Source organism: Chelmon rostratus, chromosome 4, assembly GCF_017976325.1.
Source record: "Chelmon rostratus isolate fCheRos1 chromosome 4, fCheRos1.pri, whole genome shotgun sequence".
Taxonomy (NCBI): Eukaryota; Metazoa; Chordata; class Actinopteri; order Chaetodontiformes; family Chaetodontidae; genus Chelmon; species Chelmon rostratus.
The window spans coordinates 24,460,553-24,472,797 of NC_055661.1; the positions used below are offsets into that span (position 1 = coordinate 24,460,553).

Below are 12,245 nucleotides of genomic sequence, written 5' to 3' on the forward strand. Positions count from 1 at the left end.
TTCAACCGTCCCAGCTGCTCAGCACAGCGAGCTTCTTATGTGACTCATCGCTTTACAGCAGCTCTCGCTCAGTTCACGCAGCCAGAAAGAGAAGAATGGGACAAAAATGGAACATCTCACAGGCTTCTGTCAAAAGCTGTAAAGGCAGTTTGGTACCTCCCACGGTTGTTATTAGCGGTGGATTTGAGCTGTTCCATTCTTCTCTGACTCCTGCTGTTCCTGACAGGATGCCCACACAGCACAAGAGTGTCAGACTTGTTCTGGCACATCTATGAATACTACACATAGATTCGGATGTGTTGTGTGGAGATTATCATCCCACTGTCACTGCTTAGCACGTTGACATTTCACCATTTGTTCCTTTTCCTAATTTCTTTGTTCTCATATTAACTGCACACCCTGTCTCCCTCCCAGGGGTCGGAGTCTCCCATGATGCTCGGCGATTCGAAGAGCGATCTAGAAGACGTAGACCCCTAGCTCCTCTAACCAGCAGGATCCCTCCGCAGGAGAGGCGGCACAGCTCCGGGCAGCCAATTGAAAGGGCTGCACTTTGCCTCTGATTGGTCAGGACATTTAGGACTCCACAACAAGCCAATCAGAACACTTATTCTCTTGGTCGCTACGGCAACGAAGGAGCTATGAATAAATCATAAATTACTTCCTTTCAGAGCAGCCAAGGCGATGATGGAGATGCATTATCATTAAGGGCAGCAGAGTTGATTACAGTGGGAAGTGCAGAAACCTTCCACAGTCACGGATGACTTGAGTTTATCCTTTTATTCATTCATTCACTCAGAATGACAGCAAGGTGGAGGATGGGTTTGGGTTGTGTTTTAACAATTTTCTGCTCATATTTGCCAATGTATCTACATAGACATATTCATATTGTAAAGATTTGTTCCATAGATGTAATTTCCAGTGTAAGATAATATTTTAAAGTCTCCTGCGCTCGTCTCCACAGCCATGCAAATAGCAAGAGGTCACGTTAGCCGGTCCAGAGGAACTTAGAAACCCACGTGTGCACTTGTACAGGAACACCTCCACACACAAGCACTCGGGAGGGGGTGGGGAATAAGTATGCACTTTATAGTCTGGCCCAGTCTGTTGTGACGTACAGCAGCACTGGTCAGTTCCTCTAAAGTCTCCTCGCGATCGTGCCCTCCTCTTCTTTTGCTTTTAACAACTTGGATTTTCAGTGCCACTTATGCAGACACATGGAAACCCTGATAGCGAGCCACTCTGCCTGTGACTTAACCTTTCGCCCCGGCGACCGCAGTGTTGCCATGGGGACGCAGCACAGGGCAGGAGCTTTTCCTAGAAACGGGACAAGCCCCGGCCCTCGGCGAATCTGAAACGAGCAGCGCCGTGGTCAACGCTCTCCCTCTACTCCTTTCTTCTCGCTGTCAGGCAGCCTCGTGTGCCGGATTTTATCCTTTTCATCGCGGTCTTTTATTTTTTTTGCCACTTTTCTTTGACTCTGGTTGGATTGACTATCGGAGAGGATGTTTAGGGACTAAAGCCTTATGCAAGAAAAGCTGATCTGGAAGCGCACAGATCAGACATGGTGGGCCATCAGTGCCGACTGAGGGGGAGCTCAGGAGCATGTTTTATTTTTAGGTGCCAAGGTTACACACACACACACACACACACACACACACACACACACAGAATAATACACTATGATAGAACTTGTGAAAAACATGCAAATGTGTGTCACTCATTCACTTGGCTCACGAACACAAAGAACAAGTCCTCCTCGCCTCACTGTTACCTCTGCTTTATCAGGTTCTTTTTTTTTTGTCAGTGGAGTTTTCTTTTCTGCTTTGCCTTTTGCTTTTGTCTACCTTTGGAAACACACACAGAGGAGCTGAACCCAAATGTAGCTCTAGTTTCATACAACAACAGCCTGCATCCATCGTCCCTGTCATCATCGGGAGACTTGAAGTGCCTTAACCTCCCGATCTCTCCCCCGCCGCCGCCGCCCCCCCCCCCACCTCTGACGCTGTATCATCACATCTCTGAGGAGGTGTGTTCACGTTTAACACCAATCCAATGTCTCCTGTGGTCAAGTAGTCTCGCTGTAGGAGTGTAACAGGGCTTCTTCATCCCCATTAGACCCAAAATAATACAGGGAAAATTTCCTCTGTGTGTTGTGACAAAGGATTGTAGGAATGTAAGTGTTCGTTGTTGGTTCTGTGTGTATGTGGGAGGGCGGGGGGGTGAGTTTTACCCTAATAAAACAGGGTGTAGGTAACAGGACAGGGTTTCAATGATGGTAAAATGCTGCTTCTTTTCACTCTGCACTCAAGCAGAGACACTTTGTAGATACTGATGTATGCTAGTTAGTTTTAAGGAAGCCACACTTTCACTCAGATGTTCTGAAGACATGAGCCTAAGCTAGTTTAGCAGATTAGCTCTCAGCTTTAACAGGTTAATGTTTACAGTGTGAAGACCGATGAAGCGATCATGCAAAACGGTTTTCTGTTGGGGGTCGTCATGTGATCAATCCACTGAGGCTCCTATGCGTCCTCAAAGCCTGAAAAGAGGGAAGACACTGTTTTAGCCCCTCCATCTCCCCCCACCCTGCCCATTTTCCTCTCTATCTCACTAGATGTGAATGTCACGTCGTGCTCTCCGGCACGTTTGCATGTGTGGCAGTAAGTGGTGGTGAAGTTTGTCTTTTCTGTGTGACAGAGGAAAAAAAAAAAAAAACAGCCCCCCGCCCCCACATGTTGTTTGCTGTGTAATTTGGTCCTGAGCACTTACTGTCACAGACGTACGCCCCTTCTCTGTGGCTGGTTATGTGCTATCTGATGGAGCTGCATGCAGTCTGTGCCAAGCGACACATGGCCATGGCAACATGAGTCGCATTCAGCCAAGAGTCTCTCTTAGGTTTGTCCCACTGCTACATCACCACAACTACTTAAAAAAGAAAAAAAGAAAAAAAAATTCAAAACAATCTTTTGTTTTAATCCCAGGTTGCAGGGAGGGAGGGGGAAGTGCGTGGGAAGGGATTGGCATCTGTATGGGTTTTTACTGTCATTCAATTTTGAGAATTCACTTCTGCCATCGCAGGATTCTGTAATGCATGTTAAAACTCAGTTTTAATTTGTACATCAGAGTTTGATCAAGGGGAAATTTGATATAAAATAAACTGGAATGCACAACCTTTTGTAAACATTGTTTTTATGTATGTTTACAGCTCCACAAATTATTCACTGCTTTATTCCAGGACAGGAACAAAGTGCTGGTGCACCTTAATTTCCATTTGTACCTTTTTAACATGTTAATTTCTGCAGGATTTCTGAACAACTCATCTGTTTTAACCCTACAGACGAGGAATAGGCTTTTATACTCAAGACATTTTGATGCAGTAGGTGTGCACAGGTGTGAATTGTGCAAATGATGGCTGGATTCCATTTAGCTGCCTCTGTCACACTGTCATGGGACACTTGACTAGAATGAAGCATCATCATTGTTATTCGTAACACCTGTGCTTCTTCTTGTTGGACTGAGAATGGGTAATCAGGTTCACTCCACTCATGTATTCATGCATATCTCTAGCCTCATATCATGGCTTATGTTCTTGCTTAGAATAATCAGTTCACTGCTAAGACATCTGTCATGATGCTTGAGCAGCAGTGGTACCAGATTTCCTGTTGTAATCAAACTTCAGTCCACTCATCAGTGCACCGCAGGTGGCGGTGTTAGATCAGTGTCCCCGTGGTGTTCTCCATGCTGAAGTCTAAGTCCAATACAGTAAGGTCCAATGAGTGTACTTGGCTTTAATGGCACTTGTTAAATCAGCTCTTTCTTTGGCTTGAGCTGTGGAATCCTAAAAGCTGCTTTGGCATGAATGCATTTCAGTGTTGCAGACTAAAAACGTGAGCAGAAGGTAACTGGTTTAGTAATCAAGCTGCATGTCAGGCTGATTATCCAGAGCTGTGCCTCTGCTTCACTGAACCTCTCTGGTTCTTCACCTACAGCAGAAATATCCAAACTACTCCATGAAGGGCCGTGTTGCTGCAGGTTTTCATTTCAGCCAAGGAGGAGCACACCAGGCTGGACTCATTTAATCAGCTGATCTCAGTCTTCAGCTGATAATCGACTGGTTGCAACAAAAACCTGCAGCCACACGGGCCCTTTATGGAATAGTTTGGATATGCCCGACCTACAGGCTGAACTGGAAACACTCAGTATGAGGTGAGTTGTTTGTGCTCTGATGAATAAGCATATCCATTCTGTGTCCTTCCATAGGTCTTTCTCACGTAAGATATTTTGACATGCTGCAGTAGGAAATTGACAAGTCTAACACTTAATAATCCCTGAGCTCCATTTAGCTGCTTCAGTTTATTATTTGTCTTTAAAATGATTAAGTTCTCATAGTTCACTTGAATTTATCCATTTGTAAAGACCATAGTCATTATTTAAAAAGAATACACAGATTGTATGTTCATGAAAGCTCTTTATCATAATTGTTTTGTAAAAATACAAAAATATTTGGTTACATTTTACAAAGTATGTAGTTTTAAAATAGCTAAAAAGACAGTATGAGATGATGCAACATACAGTATATAAGTCTGTGTACTGGAGCATATTTTTACCTACAACTAAAACACTCACAAACAGCTTTACAGAAGCGCACACAGCTACTGATATAGGATGACAACATTAAAGGTATCTTAATTAGAGAAATATCAAGTTGCTGAACATCCAAGTGGTGTGAGAGCAGATCAGTGAGGAGCCGTGGCATTGGCTGGTCTGACACGACAGCAGACGGCGATGCCTGCTGCCCCGACAGCCCCTGTGGCGCTGCGGACACGGCAGCTGTTGCCCTTAGCAACTGGCCCCAAGATGGCAGAGCCCTGAGAGATGGTGCTACAGTCTGTCAGAGTCCATCCAGAGGGACAAGACACCTCGACCTGCGAGAGAACAGCAGCGATGTGAAGCCCAAACCCTGATCGTGTAAAACTACATCTGCCTTCTACATCTGCTCTATCTTACAGGTATGCCATAGAAATATTACAGGCAGCTTGTGTCATTTCAAACAAGTTGGGACAGGAGCAACAAAAGACTGGGAAAGTTGTGGAACGCTCCAAAACACCTGTTTGGAACATTCCACAGGTAAACAGGTTGACTGGTAACAGGTGATAGTATCATGATTGGGTATGAAAGGAGCATCCTGGAAAGGCTCAGTGGTTCACAAGCGAGGATGGAGCGAGGTTCACCACTTTGTGAGCAGTTCATGCTGTTTTTATTCATGTTTTACACAGCGTCCAAACTTTTTTGGAATCAGGGTTGTATATAGTTTGGAGAAGATCATAGATCTGAGACAAAATTTACAGTAGAGTGAGAATTACAGGGACAAATCGTCTACTTCAGCACCATGGACAGCGTCATGGATTTATCAATACTCAGCAGTTAGGCTACTGATATTTCAGAGCTAAGGGCGCAGCCATAGATTCTAACTTGCACGATAGAGTGTGGCAGACTAGACGAACATATTCAACTACACAAGCCCTCTGCCTCTGCACTCTTTGGGGGGATGGCAGGTTAACAAGGGGGATGCATTTTGGTGGATGGTATCCCCCATCAAATCACCCACTGAGTAAAGGCATGAGGGAAAAATTCAAAACATTTCTCTCTTTTTGACATCTTTACCTGATCTTTATCAGCTGATATGTTTTCTAACAGGTGACACTCCAGAGACGGAGCGTGGCAGCACACGGCTTGTGATGTCACACCTTCATTCACAATGCAGCGCTTCCAATCACCGTGATGTGGACGGGAGCCAGACGAGATCTCAGCGGTGGACCAAGACGTGCAGCCTGGAGAGAGACGAGCTGCATGCTAAAACCAGCTCAAGCACCAGAAAACTTTTGAGAGTATTGTCCATGAGTGAGTCTCAGACAAGCACCGATCCACACAGGAATCCCCATGAAGCTGATGATAGAGGACTGAAATGTAAAGTTACACTACTGTCCTGTATAGTATAACAGCCTGTAACAGCACTGCTCTTTGTACTGCATACATAGTTGGTATTTATGATGGCATGGAGTACTACTTTCAGAGAGATTACCATGGTAACTAGCATAATTGACCAAGATCTTCTCCATGCAGCCACATCCACACCTTGTGTTCAGTTTTAAAGGATGACTTACATTAAGTAAAGCCTTCGAGTTCCTGACTTCAACAATTTTACCTTTTAAAGAAATAGTTTGACATATTTGCAAACACACTTACACTGACTGCCTGTAAAATCCCAAATAGAATTTAAAACCCTTCTCCTTACCTACAAAGCATTAAATGGTCAGGCACCATCTTACCTTAAAGAACTCATAGTACCCTATTACCCCAGTAGAACATTGCAATCCCAGAATGCAGACTTACTGTCGGTTCCTAAAGTCTCTAAAACCAGAATGGGAGACAGAGCCTTCAGCTATCAAGCTCCTCTCCTGTGGAACCATCTTCCAGTCGACGTCCGGGAGGCAGACACCCTCTCTACTTTTAATAGCAGGCTTAAAACTTTCCTTTTTGATAAAGCTTACAGTCAGGGCTGGCTCAGGCTTGCCTTGGACCAGCCCCTAGCTATGCAGCTGTAGTCTGTCCCTGCTCTATATGGAGTGTACTGAGACAACTTCCGTTGTGATTTGGCGCTATATAAATAAAATTGAAGAAATATTTCCAAAAATATCAAATTAATACTTCAAACTCTGCACACCAGAACAGTGACACCTGCTGGACAGGTGTGCTCATATCATTTAAACTACATCAGACTATGCCTGTGACTTACCGGTCAGGTGGTGCTGCAGGCCGACACACTCAGCCTCTTTCCCGGGCTCGGGACTAGCATGGACCCGACACTGCAGACCACCTATCACACAGCAGCGCGCCACTGCGTGCACACCTTTACCCGCCGGACCGTTGTGGGCAACGCACTCCACCTGCCCACTGCTCACCTGCAAACACAGAGTTTAGGAGCTTTAAAAAGCAGATCTTAGGGGTGTTTTTTTTTTTTTTTTAGAAATGAGAGTCGGTTTAAACTCACAGTGATGGTTTGTCTCACGTGGACACCCTCAGGAGAGTAGCTGCTGCAGCTCATCATCTCCTCCCCCAGGCGACAGCGACTGACAGCCCTGTCAGTGCTTGTGACCCCTGACCTCTCTGACCACACGGACCGACACAGAAGCTCCCCATCTGCAGAGACACACAGTGTGAGCTACTCACGGATGCTGCGTGTGTGTGCGTGCGTGCATGTGTGCGTGCGTGTGTGTGTGTGTGTGTCACTTACTTGTGCTGTTGGCAGGAGGCATGGCCGCCACCAGGTTTGGAGTGATGAGATGATGTGTGTCAGACAGCGAGAGGAAGTTGATTGTGTTGCTCACGGAATAATGCAGCATCATCTGCAGCACCTGCACCGGTGACACGTTCTGATTGGACGACAAGATCACTGCTGCTACACCTGCACATGTACAAACCAAGTAAAGCACTTCTACTGCAGCTACACACAGACTGCTTTGTTGTTAGTCACTCATGTTTCATCCTGATTTCAGGTATGTGTGTGTGTGTGTATACCAGCAGCATGTGCAGCAGCCTGGGAGGTTCCACTGCAGGAGGTAAAACAGGTGCTGCAGTCACTACTGGCACTAACGATGTCATCACCAGGTGCAAACAGGTCAACACAGCGACCGAAGTTGGTGCCACCGGCTCCCTGCGACATGAGCTGGTCCATCGAGTTCACCGCCCCCACCGTGATGACCTGCACACGCACAAGACGCTCAGGTAAGGGTTGTGTGTGTGAATGCATCCGATGGGCTGTTTTAGGCGAAGTGTTTTGTAACCTCGGGCTCTGAAGCAGGTGAGTAGAGGCAGGCGTCGTCTCTGTAGTTCCCTGCAGCGGCGATGACCACAGCTCCGTTAGCCACCATGTCCCGACAGGCTGCGTTTAATGACCGACTGAAACCACCAACGAAAGGCAGCAGAACCACCACAGCATCCACTGGACGGGCCTGTAACGTCGCTTGGATATACTCCATACCTGACCAGGACGGGAGAAGGACGTTCGGGAAAGAAAATACACTCAGTTTTAAGAAAAATGTGACCCTGTTTCTGCAGAAGTAGCTGCCCTCTCTTTCTCTCTGCATATGTGTTTCTATATAATGGTTGCATGCAACAACAGCTCCATTTCTACACCTGCTTGTCAGATAAAATCACTGCTGTAACAATGCAAGGAGCTGCCGGGCTTATTGAAAGTATCTCAAACATGCACAACCAGTGGACAGTGCTGGGTGGCACTGGTCATGACATTTAATCTCCACTGCATGGGGGACCAGCTCTGATGGAGGCCTACCTGCCAGAGCTCCTGACACGCTCCCTTTCCCCTGACAGTTGAGCACACGGACCAGATTGACACCTACGCCTCGAGCAACACCAGAGTCCGACCCGCTCACCACCCCCGCCATGTGTGTGCCATGACCGTCGCACTGACTGGCCTGGAAAGGACAGATGGCCGGACGTGCAAGTGACGCAGGTGTGAAAGCTTTGCCACTGAGCTGCGATGACAAACATGCAGGTGTTTCATTTGTGTGTGTGTGTAACCTGTCTGTGAACTCTGACTCCATCCTCATCAGGGATGTTATTGAAGTCTGTGATGAGCACTCGTCCTTCAAGCTCTCTGTGAGTACTCTGAACACTGCCATCCATCAGATACACCTCCGCCTTGCCTCCATCATCTGCAGAGGACAGAGGAATTACTTCAGGTGTGTGTGTGTGTGTGTGTGTGTGTGTGTGTGTGTGTGTGTGTGTGTGTGTGTGTGTGTGTGAGAGTGTGTGTGTGTGAGAGAGAGAGAGAGAGAGAGAGAGAGAGAGAGAGAGAGAGAGAGAGAGAGAGAGAGAGAGAGAGAGAGAGAGAGAGAGAGAGAGAGAGAGAGTGAGAGAGTGAGAGAGTGAGAGAGAGAGTGAGAGAGTGAGAGAGTGTGAGTGTGAGTGTGAGTGAGAGTGAGAGTGAGAGTGAGAGTGAGAGTGAGAGTGAGAGTGAGAGTGAGAGTGAGAGTGAGAGTGAGAGTGAGAGAGTGACACACTTACTGGGTGGCCTGTATGTTCCATTTTCAGAGGTGCCCCCATGAGGCTGCAGTAACCTCTGGAGGTTCCAGGGGGCGCTCTGAGCGAAGATGGACGAGTCCTCCTCTACGTAGTGGACATGAGGAAGCTTCACCACCTGGAAGGAATGCAGTCAACTTTCATTTTGGGTCTTTAGCAAAAAAAATCAAACACAGGAAGTTGATGAGGGTGAAACTGTTCATTTGAAGCCGCTGTGACTGAAGACCATCATGTCTTATCTGTCTGGTATCTGGTTGGTTTATCTGTCCATCAGATCTTCCTCTGTTGTGGCCGATGATGCCTCCTCTTCTACCCGTTATTTAAGGGTATGCTGGGTCCCTATATTCTCCATACACATGCTACATATCTGGATGTCCAGACACATCCTGCAGTTGAATGGGACTCATCATAACGACCTCAGCGATGCTCTCAATTTAGCTTTTATGATTTGGATTTTACTACATATAAATATTTTTTATAACTTGGATTTGAATCGATGGATTTGTAGAATTGTATTTGTGTTGGTTTTGCATTGAGGTTGAAGATTATCAGTTAATTGACTGATTCTGATTGGTTTATTAGAATTCTAGTTGGTGTCCTCACATTGACCCACACCTTTTTTCACCCCCTCAGGTTTTACTGATGTGCACAGCAGCAACAGGTGACTGCTGACAGGTGAAGCAATTACCAGGTGAAGGACGTCACTGCTCATCTTGACCAGGAAGCCGCGCAGAGCTCCTGAGTACGTCTGCAGGACCTCCAGCAGGTGGCCTCCCCTGGCCGCTTTGGCCCTCAGTCTCCTGATGGTCCTCTGCACGTGAGACTCGTGCGCTCCCGGACGCAGGATGACCAGGTACTGACCGGGCACGCGCCACGCTGCCTGTGGCACAGCACAGAGGGCAGACAGGAAGCGTGCAGGTGCTCTGGAGAAATGTGGCACGCTTGCAAAAGGTTTTCGAAAACGTCACTCAATACTTTGCAATGGATAGTGAGTCATTCATTTTCTGCGCTTGGTTGTCCTGGAAACATTGCAAAAGATAAAGAAAGCAAGAAAGAAATCGGGTCTGCTTCTTCCTGTCAGTTTAACTTACTTTGATCCGGATCAACCAACCAGTAAAGATTATTTTATGCATTATTAGACGCAAAACCGTCTGCAAAGCATTGACATAAAACATGTTTATAAGTGCGGAGTGAATGGCTCACAATCATGTGAAAATCCTTCATTAATAAAGAGTGAAATCTGCATTAATTCCACTAATGTCTGCACAATAATGAGAAGTGTCAGGCACACAAACCCCGGTAAAAACAGCCAGTAACAGGTAACAGAACATTTACTCAAGGTTTACTCTTATTAAGTACATTTTGTGGTACTTCAAAATATTGTCAACAAAAAATATGTTTATGAATATATATATGAAGATACACAGCAGAACCTAAAGTCATAAGTAATAGAGTACTTTTACTAGTACTCGTATATTTTGATGCTAATATTTTTCTACACATAAATAAGAGTTTGAACGCAGGAAACAGAGTATTGTACTTTTACTCGAGTAACTGTTCTGAGTAGCTATAATCATTATTACCTTGTTGCACCTGAGGAGCTCGGCAGCGGGCTCGGCTCCGGCTTCAGGTGGAGTCCCGTCCTCGCGGATCAGATCCAGGCTCGTCTCGTCGTCCTCGTGGTGGTCCTGCGCGCTCACAGTCAAAGATGCGCACAAACACAGCGTCCAGCCAATCCAGCCCGAGGTGCGACGCATTCTTCAGAGCTCTCGGACTGTTTCCACAAAAATGATCTAATGAACTATGAACCCTCACAGATCCGCGGATGAGTTTTTATCTCAGCCTGACTTCCCCAGATGTTTTGGTGCCTCCGAAAGCCGCGCGTCCTGCGTGCCTGACGGTCAGATCACGCCTCCAACCATCTATTCTGATCGTTGGGGGGGGTCCAACAATTGATTCTTATAATTCAAGGCGGGGACTGCTGACGTCTCCGGGGCTCACGCCACCGCTTTTGTATCGAATGATTCTCCTCCGTTAAAAACACCTCTTACTGTGGCGGAGTCATGTTTCACGCTCTCCCCGAACCAGCCGCTCATTATCCGAGACAAGGCTTCCTCTCACCTCAACTTCATGTTTTGATGCTGCTGAGTGTTTGGCATGTGAGCTTTTACTGCTCATTTGTTCGCGATTATTTCTGATTTGATTTGGTCACATCTGTTTAAAGATGCGCTCAGAGGCACAGAGCGCGCCTGCAGAGCTCCTCTGCTATCTGTCAGTATGGTGCGTGTGCTTCATGCTGCTCAGATGACAAACTGGGACAAGACCAGTAGTTAATAAGACATATGGGGCACTTAAAGGGGCACCTCGCCGATTTTTAAGTTGAATTTACTCCTCAGGAAAAGTCTCCAGCCTGTAAAAACAGTTACATAACGTCCTCTGAGTCTGAGAAAATAACCCTGATGATGCTTGAGCTCTCACGCTGAAAGTGCACATGTGGTATTGCAAAGAGCCTGGACATTATTTGAACTTATGACTGCAGAAAATGACAGAAAAGTTCATTTGTGGATCTCTGAATTCCCCGAATTAGCATGAACGGAATTATCGAAGAGGTTAGAATATGAATATTGTGATTGTTGAGACTGATGTAGTCCACAGCTTTAGCTGCTGTGTGGAATTCGTAAAATAAGTGATGTTTCTGTCCACGTGGGGGCAGCAGAAACCAGCCAGCATATTATCGCATGAAGTTTTGCGATAAACGTGTTGGTGTTGCGCCACTGAAGCAACGACAGCATTGATAGTGTAGAAAGAGTTAATTCATTGCTTCAACTGCAAAACTCTGCAGAGTTTTCACACGTTAGCACAGCAGCAACAGGACACGCGCTCTCTGTGGGCTCCAACTCTGTCCTGCACACTTGAACTTCTCATATATTGTCTGTAGCACCACACCCCAAAACTGGCTACTCTGCCGCCTAGTGGTGAGTGAAATAAACATAATATTGAACCAATAGACTCAGGCGTAACTTACAGAATAATGTTATCCTTACAGGTGCCTCACGTACAGCTGCTCAGATCCACTGATTGTGCCTCACTGGTCGGTCCTAGTTCCAGACTGAGGACTTAAATTCATGTTCATACCTATTTGTACT

At 46.3% G+C, this 12,245-nt stretch overlaps 2 protein-coding genes across 5 annotated transcripts in view; one reads left to right on the top strand and one right to left on the bottom strand.

Moving 5' to 3' along the window:
• usp24 (ubiquitin specific peptidase 24) overlaps positions 1-2,730 on the top strand; it is a 30,780-nt gene extending 28,050 nt beyond the window's left edge. For all 4 annotated transcript variants that reach the window (XM_041934790.1, XM_041934792.1, XM_041934791.1 and 1 more), the window contains one exon: positions 415-2,730. In XM_041934790.1, coding sequence (XP_041790724.1) covers positions 415-477 — 63 coding nt within the window. In that variant the 3' untranslated portion in view covers positions 478-2,730. The remainder of the gene's footprint in view (positions 1-414) is intronic.
• Positions 2,731-4,527: 1,797 nt separating this feature from the next.
• Positions 4,528-10,901, bottom strand: pcsk9 (proprotein convertase subtilisin/kexin type 9). Its single transcript, XM_041935702.1, has 12 exons — positions 10,683-10,901; positions 9,788-9,979; positions 9,085-9,217; positions 8,599-8,732; positions 8,351-8,492; positions 7,842-8,038; positions 7,576-7,759; positions 7,292-7,462; positions 7,049-7,197; positions 6,794-6,959; positions 5,662-5,828; positions 4,528-4,922 (listed from the first exon to the last, which is right to left on the bottom strand). The coding sequence occupies exons 1-12, from the start codon at positions 10,854-10,856 to the stop codon at positions 4,734-4,736; spliced, it is 1,998 nt and encodes a 665-aa protein (XP_041791636.1). The 5' UTR covers positions 10,857-10,901; the 3' UTR covers positions 4,528-4,733.
• Between the last annotated feature and the right edge of the window lie 1,344 nt (positions 10,902-12,245).

What these genes read in the sequence shown, in the direction of transcription:
- pcsk9 (XM_041935702.1), bottom strand. Translation starts at nt 10,856, where the DNA reads ATGCGTCGCACCTCGGGCTGGATTGGCTGGACGCTGTGTTTGTGCGCA. An exon ending in CGTGTCAGGAGCTCTGGCAG is followed by an intron (nt 8,039 to 8,350) that starts GTAGGCCTCCAT and finishes CGTCCTGGTCAG; the next exon opens with GTATGGAGTATATCCAAGCG. An exon ending in GCCTCCTGCCAACAGCACAA is followed by an intron (nt 7,198 to 7,291) that starts GTAAGTGACACA and finishes GTGTCTCTGCAG; the next exon opens with ATGGGGAGCTTCTGTGTCGG.